Source organism: Podarcis vaucheri, assembly GCF_965113315.1.
Source record: "Podarcis vaucheri genome assembly, chromosome: 4".
Taxonomy (NCBI): Eukaryota; Metazoa; Chordata; class Lepidosauria; order Squamata; family Lacertidae; genus Podarcis; species Podarcis vaucheri.
In genome coordinates this window covers 28,158,169-28,175,093 of record NC_138762.1, presented here as the reverse complement: position 1 = coordinate 28,175,093, position 16,925 = coordinate 28,158,169, and the positions used below count along the sequence as shown (strand labels likewise).

General features: G+C 41.6%; 1 protein-coding gene across 3 annotated transcripts in view; it reads left to right on the top strand.

Moving 5' to 3' along the window:
- Window positions 1-16,925, top strand: part of FLT3 (fms related receptor tyrosine kinase 3) — a 54,610-nt gene that overhangs the window by 14,296 nt on the left and 23,389 nt on the right. For all 3 annotated transcript variants that reach the window (XM_082220264.1, XM_082220265.1, XM_082220266.1), the window contains exons 2-9: window positions 3,072-3,193; window positions 4,786-4,982; window positions 5,843-5,958; window positions 7,777-7,891; window positions 8,443-8,597; window positions 10,575-10,711; window positions 11,176-11,329; window positions 13,478-13,643. In XM_082220264.1, the coding sequence (XP_082076390.1) occupies window positions 3,072-3,193; window positions 4,786-4,982; window positions 5,843-5,958; window positions 7,777-7,891; window positions 8,443-8,597; window positions 10,575-10,711; window positions 11,176-11,329; window positions 13,478-13,643 (1,162 nt within the window). The remainder of the gene's footprint in view (window positions 1-3,071; window positions 3,194-4,785; window positions 4,983-5,842; window positions 5,959-7,776; window positions 7,892-8,442; window positions 8,598-10,574; window positions 10,712-11,175; window positions 11,330-13,477; window positions 13,644-16,925) is intronic.

The following is a 16,925-nucleotide window of genomic DNA, read 5'->3' as shown; positions in this document are numbered from 1 at the left end:
TTAAAAATAAAAAAAAATCTAATTTTCATTGTAAGTCTTTTGTTTCATTTCAGTGGTGGCTTGTTATCATTTTACAGATAATTAAATCATTATTAAAAAATACAGATAGGAAAAGGAAGCTGAAGAGCTAAAACAGAGCTGTTTCTGTGTTTTCCTTCCTCTGTGTTTGTGCTGCCTCCCTGCCTCTGGATTATGTGTTCTTATTATTCCTAATCCCCAGCCGTTCTTCTTTTAATCAGTCCACTCTCTCCTACTAAGGTCCAACACTAGCTGCTTCAGCCACACACAAATCATACACCCACACTTGCACTCCTCCAGTGTACAACTCTTCCCAGCGCTCTGGCTTTCTGCCAGCTAAAGGGGCATTTCCAAAGAGACAGAGTCTGCTTTGCCCAATAGCTCTGGCGCACAATGGAAATGGCGTTTGCAACACCGACCATGAGGTCAATGGGCATCATTGTGTTTTCTGGCATAATTTGCCTCAGGGTGGGTGGGCCATCGGGGGAAGTGGAGGCGACTATAAACAGCAGGCGCCTAAAAGCATGGAGAAGATGTCGGAGGCAGGCAGGGTTTGTGTGGAAAGCTGCTCCAAGCAGATGCAAAGGAAGAATATCGTCATGAATAAATGAGAACAGAAGGAGCTGAGTTTCACAGCGAGGCAGAACCAAGCTTTTGAGTTTCACAAAAGGGGGCGAGGATATGGGCAAGATGTAGCTGTGTGCAGAATGCATTCATTTAAAAAATGAATTTCCACCCACCACTCAGAAAGGTTGAGGGGGTCAGAGCAAAGGTACTTCCCAGCTTGAGAGTCAGGGGGGCAGCAAAGCTTGAAGGTGCCCAACTAGGAAAGCATTAATGCTGTGGAAAAGGAAGGCATTGCCTCTTGAACCTCCAGCCCAGGACTACAAGCTACTGGACTTACGATAGCTTAGCATCCACCGCCTGAGGTAGACGGCTCACTCAGCCTAATGATAGGGCTGGTCCGGCAATTGAGCTGACTCTTAAAGCATTCCATTATATTAGATTACTATTTTGTTGTTGTGTTGTTGCTTTGGTTGTGGTCCTTATGCCTTGCCCAGCTATCTCAAGAAGGTCTGACAAGAATGCAGAGTATTTAAAAAGGTCCAGGTTGTTTGAATGAGCTTTTATTGGGGTTGTAGTCACCTAAATCCTACTCAGAGTGACATTAATGGACCAAAATCAATGTTTTCTGTGCCAACTTTTAATCAGCTGCTGAAAACTTTTTTTTTTTAAATTCTGCCAGGCCTGTGCAGACAATTAAGAGTGCATCTTCCACAGTGGTTTGTTGATTCTTAAAACGACGATGACAACAGCAAACTTGCTTTTTATTTTTATAATGCTTTTATTGTATAGTTTTTATCCTTTTAAAGTTGTAAATTGCTTTGATATGCTTTAATGGCATAGGAATATTAGTCATGTATATTAATTTCAGTCTACTCTGAGCAGGACTGACATTAGAAGAAAAAGGCTTTAGGTTCAAATAAGCAGAACAACTGTAAGCCTGTTTGAGTAGGTCAAAACCAAATGCAGAGCACTTTATCTGTGGTTAGTTCCTTGTTTTTACTTCACTTTTCCATGTTCCTTATGTGTCATTTTTATCCTTTGGATTAGGATGTGGCTTTAAACCACTGGTAAGTGTAGTGCGGGTAAATAAATATACCGTACCTCAAACTGAGTACAAAGTAGTCACGACTTTATTTTCATTTTCTGGGAAACATTAACTATTTATTTATTACATCTATACCTCCTTTCATAATAATATTTATTAGTTTTCCAACAAATTGAACACAACACTACAAAAAACCAAAAAAAGAAAAAAAACATACAATAATACAATACAATACAAAAAACAAGTGCAAAACACTAACATACAACTAACAAAACAAAACAAAAACCATTTAAAACACAGTACAATTTCAATATCTTATCTTTCTTTCACTTATTTCCACGACCTCCTCACACCTCCCTTTTTGTATTCCACTTCTATTAATTATTTCAGCAATTCTTTTCCATCTTCCTCTGTTTTCTTTTTCTTTTATGCCTCCTTTCAGTCTCAGGAGTTCAATGTGGTGTACATGCTCCCCCCCCTTTTAACTCAAACCAACTCTGTGAGGTAGGTTAGACAGAGAGGTAGTGACTGGCATAAGGTCACCCAATGAATTTCATGACTGAGGGGAGGGTTGAATCCTGGTATTCCCGGTCCTCGTCCAACCAGTACACCACCTTCAAGCCTATCCTTCTCCTCCTCCTCCTTTATTAAATTTGTATACCACCCTTCACCCAAATATCACAGGGTGGTTCACAACACTAATCAGGTCATATTGCATTGATCTTGTACCAGTGACTCAATGCCATTGCAGGTTACACTGGAACAGGCAGCGAACCTTTACAGAATACCGTCACTTGAATTGTTTTACGCTTTCCCCACCTTTTACTCTTTTAAGCTTTTTAAACAAGATTGTTTGTGTTGATTTAAGGGTGTGTGTGTGTGTGTGATTCTCATTGTAAAATGGCAGGATATAAATGCACCTAAATTAATAATAGAACCGTATAATTGCTGGAAGGGACCCCAAGGATAATCTGGTTCAACCTCCTTCAAGGCAGGAATTGCAGCTGAAGAATCCCTGGCAGATGTCCATCCAACCTCTGTTTTAAAACCTCCAGTGAAGGAGAACCCACCACCTTCCAAGGGAGTCGGTAGAATAAGGCAGTGACTGTTCCAATTCACCTTAGAAGAGGGGACAGTTTAGATACCTGGAAGATCAGGGTTCCAAATCGTACTGAGAACTCGACAAGTGGAGAGGCTCCCTGTTCCAGACATTCATCAGCCCTCTAATTTATGGAGGGCAACAGGATTAGCAGAACTAATAGCTGCACCTTTGCTATTTTAAGGTTGCTTTTTCTATTCATTTTATGCTGGATTGTGTTTATGCTTTTGGCGAATGCTTTGTGCTGGTTCTGCATTTTTTATTGATCATATTGTGCTTGTACTATTATCCTCAAGTTCCTGCTCGTAACAATGGCCTCCATTTCCCTTTTTTTACTTTCAGCTCTGATTCTTACACTGGTATCCACGGCTGTGATGGGCCTGGGTGCACCAGAGATTACATGCCTTTTAATCAAGCGAAACAATATAATGTCAGGATCATTGGAATCTTCACCTTCTCATGAGGTAAAAAGGATATGAACCTGTGTGGTCGGTGAAGACCAGCATCCATGACCTTGCTCTCCATCCCACCAACTTCAGAAGGGAGATAGATTGCAGTTTGTGGGATTCTTTCCCCAAACAGGCTCAGGTGGTACCCGCTTCACTAGTTTTTTGGTGCCAGCTGAACTTTAAATGTATTTTAAATGTATGCTGTGTTAGCAACATACAAGATTCTTCTAATTTAGGATTGAGGAATCTGGCCCTTCAGATTTCATTATTTTATTTCATTTAATAAAACTTCATCATGGTTTACAAAAATAAAAGAAAACTATTGTAATTACCAAAGGCACATCAAAGCAGGTATTTTAAATATTCAAAGCTACGTAAGACCAGCAGTAACCTAAAAACAGAATAAAACACATGGTAATGTCTACATATCTGGATATATGTTGCTAAACTCCCAACTCCCATCAGCCCCAGTCAACATGGCCCAATGGTCCAGGATATTGGGAGATGCCGTCCAGCAATATCTGGAGGGCCACAGGTTCCCCATCCCAGTTTTAACTGAAAATGCCAGGACAGAACCTGTGACCTGCATGCAAAGTGTTTACTCTGTCGTTGGCTCTTACCCACTTAGGTGGGTAGCTCTTAATATCTAATGATATTAGAAAACAATGTTCACCTGTGTTTGTTCTTTACACTTAGGCAAGTGAAACTCAGGGAGGCATTCTGTGCAGGAGCTAGGAATGAAATGTCCAATCAATCAATCAATCAATCAATCAATCAGCCAGCCAGCCAGCCAGCCAAGAGATCCTTAGCATCTATGAGCCCATCAGTATCTGAAGAATCAGCTCTATGGAATCAGCTTCTTAATGAACTTTATCTAAGGCCTAGCAATTGGCTCTTTTCCTAATGTATGTTTGTAATAGGGCTTTCCCTGAAGAGTGACTCTTCTATATTTGAAATATTATGTAGTGGTACCTCGGGTTACATACACTTCAGGTTACATACACTTCAGGTTACACACTCCACTAACCCAGAAATAGTGCTTCAGGTTAAGAACGTTGCTTCAGGATAAGAACAGTAATCGGGTTCTGGCAGTGCCGCGGCAGCAGGAGGCCCCATTAGCTAAAGTGGTGCTTCAAGTTAAGAACAGTTTCAGGTTAACTCCGGACCTCCGGAATGAATTAAGTACTTAACCCGAGGTACCACTGTAGTTAAATGCTTTTAAGATCAGTTTCTAGACTGCTATGTATCAGTGGCGTAGCGTGGGTTGTCAGCACCCGGGGCAAGGCAAGTAATTTGCGCCCCTCTGCCCTAGGGGCAGAGAGCTGCGAGCTGCGAGCGCCCCCCCAGATGTTGCACCCGGTGTGGCCGGCCCCCCCCCGCACCCCCACGCTACGCCACTGCTATGTATACATTATGTTAAATGCTTTTAAGATCAGTTTCTAGACTGCTATGTATACATTATATACAGTGTGTGCGTGTGATGGTGTACATTGCTTCAGAAACATTTGTTTGAAAGTGGTGAATAAATCCTTAAATAAAATAAATAAGCAGAGATCTTAAAAAAGACCAGTGTGGTAAAATATGTCTTTCCATCTCATGCAATACAGACCCAAGAAGACCGCAAGTGTTCCCTGTATTATCAAAGCAGCAAGAATATCTATGAAGCAGCAACAGATTTTGAAGTTGGTGTGCTTGAAAATGTTGAAATTAAAGCAATAGTAAATATTTCAGAGAACATCACCTGTCTTTGGTTTTTTAAAGAGAACCAGACTAACTGTAATTCCTCTCTGGATTTGGAGAACAGGTAAGCAAAGAGATACATTGGGTGATAATTGTGATAGAATTTCCTATTATTTGCTCTGGTTCAGAAAAGTGCTGAGCATCTGGGGGAAGATTATACAAGCAGCTGGAGCTTTACTTGTAGTTTTTGCCTTAACTGTTCTCACTACTGAAGAGGCAATTCACAGTGACTTGCCTCTTCAGCAGAAGGAACAGTTGGGTCAAAAGCCACAACTACACAGAGTGCACAGTTTTCTCATATACTTATATCAAAATTTTCAATTCTGAGTAAAATTTATTTGAATGCCACCCACTCACTTTAGATTCCACTGAAAGAGGTTCACTTCTGTCATTCTGGACAGAGGTTCTTTCTTAGGAAAGGGTGGTTTAGCACTCTTCACTTATTTGCTAGAAGTCAGAAACAACAGGTGGGGTGGGCACCTGCAACCACACATTCAGAGTGAAGCTGCCACATCAGCCTGTCCAGTTTACAATATTCAGCAATAGTTACTGAATCTAGACATATGGTCTCTCTTGTGATGAGACAACTGCCATCACATATTTGAGTTCCAGGGGAATTTAAAAGGATCCCGGTGCAATAAGTACTTTGATAAACCTCCGAAGAAGCCTTAACCTGAGACCTTCTGCATGCAAAGCAGACTTTCTACCATTGAGCCATGGCCCTTTTCCAATTGGGCTAAGGCCTTTCTCCACAGAATGATTAGTATGATGGTTTAGTCTGGTCCCAACCACAGGTTTTGCTTGCTTGCCTGCTTTCTTGGTGTTGGTTTTGTTGTCAATTTGTTCTGCTTCCTTTTACTTTTACATGAAGTTGGGGTTTTTTGTTGTTGTTGTTTTAATGGATGCTTTCCCCCTATTGTATAGGCATGTTGTTTCAAAGAAGTTTCCAAAAATTAGAGAAACCCAGGCTGGAAACCACACGCTGTCCATTAAAACCAAAACCGATAATTACAGGGTGACATTTACAATTCATATAAAAAGTAAGTATGACATGGAGACAAAGGAATGGCTTGATCACAACTTGATGAAGGATGATAGGGCAGGAACGGGTCCATGTATGATTTATGCCTAACTTTGAAACAGCAAAACATGTTGGATTCTTCCCCCTGCAGGGATTTTCCCACTCCTTATTTGAATATTTTCTCCTCCCTCTTTCAGTTCTGGTATTGTGTGCTATTTTTCCCACGTCACTCATTTCATTTCAAGCAAGGGTACGTCATCCCTCTCAGGAAAAAGCTCTGAGCTGCTCAGGGTCAATTACATTCTTCAATGGTGGCTGGGTTTTTATTTATTCCCCCTTAAGTATCAACCTGGTGTGTCATTGTTGTGCCTCTTCTAAGCTTCCTGCTTTGAGCAGATGGGAAATTTAAGAGTATTGATCAACATTTGCTCTTCATATTTAAAAAAAAAATGCAGGGAAGACAATTCCCTGTTTTGCTGAGGCTGGGGTTGAAGTGGGATTGAAACTAGGTGTAAGGAATAGTCAAGGCAATAAAACAACTATTTTACTATTAAAAGACACCTGAAGGCGGCCCTGTTTAGGGAAGTTTTTAATGTCTGACGCTGTATTGTTTTTGATATTTGGTTGGAAGCCGCCCAGAGTGGCTGGGGAGACCCAGTCAGATGGGCGGGGTATAAATAATAAATTATTATTATTATTAAAAATATTATTAATATTATTATTATTCTCTCTCTCTCTCTTACGTGAAATTTTTCTTCAGAATTTCCAACAGCTTTTAAAGGGAAAATGGTTCAAAAATATAGGGGACTGTGAAGCTACTACAGTCCTCTCTATAATTCCTTTTATAAAGAGATGTTTGTCTCTTTGCTGGGGAAGGGGAGCAGAAAATGCGAGAGAGGGGTCACATATACAACATGAATTTAAAACACTCTTATACCACTTTAATAGCCATGGCTTCCCCCCAAGAATTCTGGGAATGGTAGTTTGTTAAGGGTTGCTGGGAATCATAGGAGCCAACTCTTGGGGGCCATGTGTGCTTGGGAAACCACAACAATAAAATTGTGTGGGCTAGGCACCCACAAAGTCAATGAGAAAAGCCAGCAGGCGACAGCAGAACTGCCTCTGAAAGAAAAGCAGTTGAGCTCTACCTTCTGCAGCCAGCGAGTGAGGCACCCTTTTCGGTGTGGGGCTCAGATGTGGAGGCACAGCCTCTCTGTCTCTGAGTCCAAGCCCCTACCTGCGGAAAAGAGTGTCTTGCTGTGGAGAGGAGGAGGAAGAGGAGGATCTGACTAGAGAGAGACAAAATAGAACCCTTTACATGAACAAAATGTCTAGCCCTTTTGTGAAAACAGCTAAATAACTTCAGCATCTCAGTATACAGCCGGTGCAGAAACATTACTCATGTGAATTTGGTTGATAGAGCTTTGTAAATATCAACGAACAATGCACTTTCTCTCTCTCTCTCTCCCTTGTGAAATGTGCTTGTTTGTTCTGCATTTGGATGAATCTTAAGGCATCAAGACCAAATTTTCCATCACGGTTCTTGAGATCATGGTCTAAGTTTGTATATAACTAGGTGCCATTTTGAAACAAGATGGTGGGCTGAACCGTTCAAAACTGCATTGATTTCAACCATTGATATAAAAACTGCACTGGGTTTTTATTTTTTTGGGGGAGGGACTTCTTAGAGTTCCTGACCAACCCTGAGTACAAGGCTGCTAGTGCCCTGATAAATGAACAATTGATTGATTGATTGATTGATTGACTATAAATAATAAAAGTAAAATACTTCCATGAATAAATAAATGATAAGGAATTCTTGCATTATTTTCAATAGAAAGCCCAAGAAAGCCACATTTTATATTAAATAAGCAGCGAGAAGTTAGCTGCCTATCAGAAGGATATCCTAAACCAAATTTTGAATGGTTTTCTTGCAAGACCCCTGATGAAAGGTAGGTCACCTGTTTTGCTACCAACCTGTCATGGTTTCTTTTCTTTTCCTTTCAACTCTACATTCAGAATGGACATCTTCCTACTGAGATAAGACTGCATACGCACCACAAACATGCACGATTGATAGACTGTATAAAAGGGAAAATACAGTAATCTGATTCTCCTTTTGTTCTGTAGAATTTCATGTCCAGCCACTGAAATTGCAAGCTTCTTGCCCCCTTTCCTCCCCCCCCCCGCAAAACCCCATTCTGAAATCAAATATGTATATGTAGTGAGAGGAACCAATGTTTTAGCAAGTGCCTCACTACTTCTAAAATGTGAGCAGCATACAGATCGAAGAAAAATTCAGAATCCTGTTTTGAACCACCCTTCTCTTAGAATCTCATTCTGCACCAAAATGCCAAAGACCTGCTCCAGATTTCACAGGAGGCTTTTACAGTTTGGGCCAGCAGGAGCCCGTATTTGGAGTCCTCTTGAGTCATTCTTGAGTCATAACGACAGCAGTGTTATTGACTTTGAACACGTGGCCTTTTGTCATTCTGTTTTATAGCTGCAGAAGTTCTAAGACTGCCCAAAGTGAAGACATGGATGGAAGACAACAGGCCCAGCTGAAATTACGAGACAACGAATTGCTCTTTCGACAACATGTGTGGTGTTGTGCAGTTAACGAGTTTGGAAAAGTCTGCTCCGAACTCTATACAATAGGTAAAGATACAAATGTATTGATGGGTTTGGACTCTTTAGCCCCTTTATTCATGCTAACAGTACCACTTCTTTAATAAGACCCAGTGTGGTCTTCCATACACTTGCATAGCAGAGGGAATGTTTCATTAGACAGGTTCTGGAGGGTTTGCCATTAATATTTCCTTATGAACAGAAGGGATGGGAAACCTGCTGTTGAACTCTGACTCCCCTCAACCCCATTCAGTGTGGTCAGGGATCAAGAATGGTGGGATGCTGGAGACCAGCAACATCTAGAAGGCCACAGGTTTGCCATCCCTGCTGCACAGGGTTTCTCTTTTTGTTATCTGTCAGTGGAAGAAAAATGCCTGCAGAAATATAATCAAGTACAAGTTTGGGCAGTCTAAGGATCATTGTGGTTCAACTGCGATCCTTTCTTGTTAAATCGATTTGATCTCTCACCTCCTGTAAGATCCTCAGTTCTTGGTTTTGCGAAGCATAGCCAACGCACCACCCAAATCAGCTTTTATACTTCCATTCCAGTCCCAGATTTTGATGGGCATAAAATGTGACGCTGCCAATTGATAGGGTGAAATTGCAGCCTTACTGGTGCAAAGCGTTGCCTGGCATTGTTTCTTTTCAATTGGGGAAGGGCAAGAAGAGAAGATTTTTTGCATGGGGAAGGTCCCTGGTTCAGTCCCTGGCATCCAGCGCGTATTTCTATGTGAACTGTGAAAATAATGTCATGTTTTTTGTTGAATGGTTTGTGTTAAGATCTCTTTTATTTAAAGTGTTCAAGCAAAAGAATTTACAGTGGTACCTCGGGTTACAGATGCTTCAGGTTACAGACGCTTCAGGTTACAGACTCCACTAACCCAGAAATAGTATCTCGGGTTAAGAACTTTGCTTCAGGATGAGAACAGAAATCGTGTGGCGGTGGTGCGGCAGCAGCGGGAGGCCCCATTAGCTAAAGTGGTACCTCAGGTTAAGAACAGTTTCAGGTTAAGAATGGACCTCCAGAACGAATTAAGTTCTTAACCCGAGGTACCACTGTATTTATTTAAATGTTTTGGCAAACTTCTTCATGACACTATGAGTTGGAGAGGAAAGGAGCCCTGATATTTGCAACAATTTAAAATGGTTCCTCCTCCTCCAAGTCACTTATAGTCTAAGTATTGACACTCTAGAATTGGTTAGCTTCCTTCCTTCCTTCCTTCCTTCCTTCCTTCCTTCCTTCCTTCCTTCCTTCCTTCCTGGAATCTTATAATGTATTATTTACATTGATGACTGATTAAAAAAACAGACATCATCAACCAGCCCTCCTTACTCTCATGAAGACCTTCTTCTGCCCCTCCCTGGGGACTGCAGATTTTATTTCCATAGAATCATAGAATTGTAGAGTTGGGAGGGTCCCTGAGGGTCATGAAGTCCAACCCGCTGCCTGTCATGCTGGGCTGCAATGCCCAATGTGGGGCTCTAACCCACAACCCTGAGATTAAGAGCCTCGTGCTCTACCGACTAGGCATGTACACCAGACCAAGGCAAAGCACTAGAACCTGTTCAACTTTCCACTGCCTTTATCTTCAGCAAAAGCAGCCTGAGACTTTGCCTTCAGCTTGGATCCAAGTGTGTGTGTAAGTGTGCACTTAGGATGACTTTGGGATTTGGAAACTACTTGATGGAGGTGTGTGTCTAACACTTGCTGTGTTTAGTTCTGAGGTTGCATTTGTGTTCATTCAAAATTCTATTAGTGTTTTACTAGGGCCAGAAGGTGCGTTTTCTATTGATTTTGGCATTCTAAGCTGACTCTGTTTTAATTATCTGCTCTGTTGCTGCTTCACATTAGCATTTAATTGTTGATCATTTTATTGCATTTTGAATGATGTTAGCTACCCTAAGCACTACTTTGGTAAGTGGAAAGGGATTGTAGTAGTAGTAGTAACTATTATTATTATTATTTGCTGGTATTGTTATTTTATTGGAATTATTTTTATATTTCAGATCTAAGTGTACCAGGAAGCTCTGTGCAGGAATTCTTTCTTAAAACAGGAGAGCTATTGCTTTTAAGATGTCGTGGTATATCTGGTGATTATAACTTTGGAATGAAGTGGTATTCTGAAAGCAAGCAATTGATTCAGGTACCAAGAGGAACCCATTTTCCTGTCAGCACTTACTGTAGCCTTATATTAAAAATACTAACTTTAAAATCCCCTGTGTATCTCTTGTACCTGTGTAGCTGTTCAGAAATCTTACTGCTTTCCAAGTGTCTCAAAGGTTCAGGACAACAGTCAGGGAGACTTCCCACACTTCTAACACTTCCCAGTGCCTCTTACCAAAATACCCGCTTGCTAATGGCATTTTGAAGACTCTTGCCTAACTCTGGTTCTGAAAGAAGCCCCATATTAATGCCGTAATATATTTTTTAAAATACTGTGTTGGAGCCAGACTTTTGATTCAACTGAAAAGCTTATGAGACCTACATTAGTTGTGACTCGCTAAATTCCTATTGATTTCAGTAGTTCTGAAGCTTGGCACAGCTCCACACCACAAATGAATGTCACCATCTCTTAAATACTAACTTTTATTTTTTTAAAAAAAATAGGGCATGCCACTCGAAGGAAGGAAGAATTTGAACTCCAAGAGGGTTAAGACACAATATGCATTTGTTTTCCCAATGAAAACACAGAGTCACAGACATTTTAACTGCTCGTCCAAAGAACTTGCTGCAAATAAGAGTGCTTTGGTTACAGTTTTAGGTAAGTCGTCTGACATATAAAATGTTTGCATAGGAACGTAGAAAGCTGCTACCTGTTGAACTATGTCTACATCCCATTGAATTTAATGGGGCTTACTCCTGGGTGAGGTTACTATTGCAGCCTTAGGTGGTTTATAAAATAAATGCACAGATACACACATAGCAGCTTCCACACCCTTTGTGCCTGTCTCACGTGTGCCTGTTTCACTTCATTTCCTATGATGGAATTTACAACATGAGAATGATGTATAGTCCCAGGATATTTTGTTTTTATTTTAGGTGTTAATGGCATTTATATGTCACCCAATAAGAGTGTTTTCTGGCTAGCGCGCAAATAATACAATATTAAAATTAAAAAAAACTCATATAAAAATCCCAGCATTAAAAATCAGCACAAGAATTTCAGCCGCAGAGAGTTAAATAGCATCATTGAATAAATATTTGCTGGTCCAGATTGGCTGAGAATCTTTTAGTGCCTTAGCAATACTTGTATGATTTCAAGTCCTCTAAGAAGGAACTAGTGGGACGCGGGTGGCGCTGTGGGTAAAACCACAGAGCCTAGGACTTGCCGATCGTATGGTCGGTGGTTCGAATCCCCACGGCGGGGTGAGCTCCCGTCTTTCGGTCCCAACTCCTGCCCACTTAGCAGTTCGAAAACACCTTTAAAGTGCAAGTAGATAAATAGGTACCACTTTACAGCAGGAAGGTAAACGGCGTTCCGTGTGCTGCTCTGGTGCAGGCTCGCCAGAGCAGCGATGTCACACTGGCTACGTGACCCGGAAGTGTCTGCGGACGGCGCCGGCTCCCGGCCTCTAGAGTGAGATGAGCACACAGCCCTAGAGTCTGTCAAGACTGGCCCATACGGGCAGGGGTACCTTTACCTTTACCTTTAAGAAGGAACTGTGTTGCTCTGACAGAGCAAGTTGCTTGGCACTGAATTAATATTCTGTTGAGGAATTAAGCACCTATCTTGCAACCTATCAAGTGTTTGTTGCTTCTCAGGGTGAAAATTATTGTGCGTCAAGGCTAAGGATGCGGGGGGAGGGGCAGAATTTGATACAGTTCACATTTAAAGGTGAATCTACCCGATTCTCACTTTCTGAAACAAAATGAGAACCAAAACCCAGTCACCCTTCAAAAAACACACTTCTCCAAATCTTGCGATCCAGTTCTCTAGCCAAGTAATATATACAAAAATGCATACACTGGGGCAAAGTGTGCCTAGAAAAGCATGTTTCTGGATGATGACCGACCAAATCTGGACAATGACGGACAAAAATGCATTATCCTGGGGGGGGGGTATGCTTTGCAAAAATGCATGCAAATGTGCATGTTAGGAGAAATTCATTAAATAAATTACAAACTGATAAGGAAATGTGGAGAACTGAAACTGTCATGAAGGAAAATTGACAGATTCCTCCCCTCCCCTCCCTTCTCCTCTCCCCCCCAAAAGGTGAATTTTGACATTTAAAGCAATGTCAAGGGTCAGGCTGCGTGAAGGACCATCTCTTCTTATGGGAATCTGCCCATCTGATGAGATTGCCTTTTGCTCCCCTCTTATTTGTGCCATTTCAATTTGAAGCAAGATTGGTGGCAAAACGCGAGAGGGCTTTTGCTGACCACATCCATGCCACGCACTTAACGCACATGGCTTGCCCCAAAGAACCCTGGGAAGTGTATGTTACCCCAACAGTGCTACAATTCCCAGCACCCACAACAAACTATTGTTCCCAGGGTTCTTTGGTGGTGGTAAGGTGCTTTAAATATGCTTTAAATGTATGGTGTAGATGTGGCTTCTCTGGTGGGAACCTGCATATGCCCCAATAATTCAGGTTATCTTCCTCTTCCTTCCTTTTCTGTTGGTAATTGAAAACCATCTTTTTAAAACAAGCTTTTGATTCTGTTCCTGCCGCATGTATTGATAAGCTACTGTCAGACTTTGGGTTTTGGCTTTTTTCTGGAGTTTTTTGCTTTGTTGATTTGTATTTTGAGGATCAGATTATTGTTGCTTTTAGCTTCCTTTTTTATTTTTAAGCTGCTTTGAGCAACTCCTTTGCGGAAGGGAAATGCAGGGTAATAAATTATTTCTGAAAACGTTTTCATTTTAAATAAAAATATCACAACATCATTTTGATATATCTTTCAACAGATAAGGGTTTTATCAATTTCACCAACACAAAGGAAGATTTTGAAGCTGATGTGGTGGAAAAGTTGTGCCTTGAAGTCACACTAATAGCATATCCATCAATTAGATGTATATGGATGTCTTCCCAAATGTCATTTCCTTGTATACAGATTTACACAGACGTTTACAGGTAATTAACTTTCTTTGAATGTGCTTCTGTTGTGTGTAAAGACTTGCAGCCCCTATTTTCTGCACCCTTCTGAGTCAACAGGTTTAGAATAGTTCTATGTATTTGTTTCCCATGTTTTGTATTGCCACAATCTCTGGTTAGATAAAAAGGTGATTGAAAAAGACCCTTAATGGTTCTTGTTTTAGACAAAAATGCACTGCAATCCCCCCATGCTCTGCTCACCATCTCATGTTGCACATTGTATTTCTTCGTTTCTTCAGAGTCAATGCAGCAGAAAACTCAGGACATATATAAACCACCATCAATGGTGTCTGCAGGAGGCCTTCAGTCTTGCAGTGATCAATTGGCCATATAAGGGATGAGAGGATCTTTTCATTATTCTAGTCTCAAGCTGTATATATCTTGCTTTAGTACCCCCATCCCACCCACCCAAGAATCAATTGACCTGTTTTGTGTACTTGCAAGAGCACACATCCATTGATTGCTACTCTGAGGCAACCATGAGGAGGCGCTATTATTATTATTATTATTATTATTATTATTTATACCACCCTTCTTCCAAAGATCACAGGCCAGTTCACAACATAAAAATACAAAATGAGAACACAAAATACATAATAAAACAAAAACAAATCAATACCCCCCCCACAAACACATTTAAAAGAATGTTAACCAGCCGAAGGTCTCGTTATACATAAATGCTTTTGCCTGGCACCTAAAGATTTATAACAAAGGTTGTGCTTGCTCTGTACTGGATCCAAACCTGTGACTAATGTGTGTAAATCCGTGGCAGAGCATCTTCTTTGGATGCAGAAAGGTCCTGGTCCAATCTCCAGCATCTCCAGGTAGGGCTACCTGTTGAGCCCTGTCTGAAACCCTGGAGAGCTGCTGAAAGTCAGTGCAGACAGTACTGAGCTCGGTGGACCAATGGTCTGATTCAGTATAGGGTAGCTTCCTAAATACTATTCAAAGAACAATACAGATATTCACTGTGATGGTTGCTCTGTCTCCCATCTTCAACCATAAATCCATAGGCACAGCACAGACCACCTAAGTGAAGCTCACAAACTACTGCTGGTTCACGGACCACAGTTTGAGAGCCCATGGTCTACAATGACTGGCCAAATCCCTATGGGGTTTCAGGAAGGGGGGCTTCTCCTAGCCCTCCCTGGAGATGCCAAGGATTGAATCTATGCAAAGCAAATTTCCTGAGCCCTCCGAGCACAGATCTTCTGGGATGGGGGAGAGAAGCCATTTCCCTACTCAGTTGCCCACTGCAGTTCTTCCCAATGGATAAAAGAGGACCTATATCTTTTCCCTCCTAGGGAGAAAAGTGGCTAGGAAGGGAGGGGAGATGCCAAGCAGATCAATAGTTGCTCTCCCTCTCCAGTTCTCTGCTCTGCCTGAAGCCAAATGGAAAGTAAATTTCCACACAGCACTCTCTTTTGGGGCTTTTGATTTCAAGCCACACCACAATGACTCCCATCCACCTACAACTTCCTCTAAGCTTTTCCAGAAAATGTTCTTAGTGCCCTTTGGTTTTTCTGTTCCCTCTTTGTAAAATAGAAGGTATCTCTCCGCTCACTTTCACTTCCCCAGAATTAAACCAAAAACGTATCAATGACTATTGCAAGCCTTCCTTTATTTTCAAGCAGGCTGGCTGAAACTCCTGCACTGAATCGGTCTCATGAAACTGAAATTCACGTATAAATGCTACTTGATTCCCTACATTTTATTACCCTTTTATGTATACAGTGGTACCTCAGGTAAAGTACATAATTCGTTCCGGAGGTCCGTTCTTAACCTGAAACTGTTCTTAACCTGAAGCACCACTTTAGCTAATGGGGCCTCCTGCTGCCACCATGTCGCTGGAGCCCAATTTCTGTTCTTATCCTGAAGCAAAGTTCTTAACCTGAAGCACTATTTCTGGGTTAGCGGAGTCTGTAACCTGAAGCGTATGTAACCTGAGGTACCACTGTACTAGCCATTTGTTACATCAGAGCCCAATTATATGTCACATCAGCCTTCCGCAACCTCCAAATGTTGGACGACAACTGCCACCATCCTATACTGGCTGGGGATGAGGAGTTTTGTAGTCCGAAACATCTGCAGGGCACAGGGGAGGGTAAAGTTGCCTTCCGTCAGTCACATTTTTCTATTTTTAAAAAGGAGCTTGCTTCGATCGGCCACTTTTATTTTGAACTGCAAGGGAAGAGGGTGGGTGGGAGAGTTTTGAGACTAGTGGGTGGGTGAGAGGGGAGAGGAATTTGGAGGTTGCCATATTGGCATCTTATGTAAGATGAAAATCATGAGTCACTGAGATCCATTTCCCAAAGACTCCCTGCTTGAAACCCTGCAGAGCTGCTGCCAGTTTGTGTAGACAGTACTGAGCTAATTGGAGCAGTGATCTGACTTGGTATAAGACAGCTTCCTATGTTCCTAAATCACTGGCAACATTTGTTAAGCACAATTTTTGAAATATTTATACAATTAACTAACATGTTAAGGTATATGTATTTGGGTTCTGTCTGTTCTGCATTGAAACTGAGTAGTATTATATGTCTTCTTTCTCTTCCTCTTTAAAGTACAAAACGGCTATTTATAAAATATGACGCAGGGTGAGATTCTGTAGCAGTGCCCAAAGTTGCCGGACAAGAAAACATAAACACTGCCACATTGGTCCTTGAGCATCACTCACCACCAGCAACAGAGGGACTTTTCTCCCTGTTTGTTGTTGTTTTCCAGGATGTCTGTAACATACTTAGATTTATTTCTGGTCCATTACAGAAATGAATGATGCTGTCGCAGGATACACTGAGTAGCTGAAGGAGGGGTTTCCCTGTCACTGAGCGCATAGATGTTATTTGTCAGAATGTTTTTAAAATGTTGCCTTTCTAAAGGATGCTTTGCAGTCTTATTTTTGCCCATCTGTCCAAGGCAGCCCTTCCACAGCCAGATTTCTTTTCCAAAGTTGAGAGGAGCAGATTCCTCTGGTACTGTTGTGTGCTTAAACACTATTTTTGAAGTAGCAGGTATACAATTATGTATACAGCCCTTCTTCCCTGGGAATCGTGGCTGTGATAGGGAGGTGATCTCTGGCAGGTCCCTTCCGAAGCCAGCTTTCCCTTGCTTCAATGCAGGAAGCTTGCAGAACCAGTTTTTCAGAGCTCGCTCCATGGCAGAGAAAGGCATCTGGTAAGGGCACTTTCAAAGGGCTTTCATTATGTGACATTGCCACTGCAGTCGACGAGGAACACAGAGCTCCCTATACGTTGCTGGAAC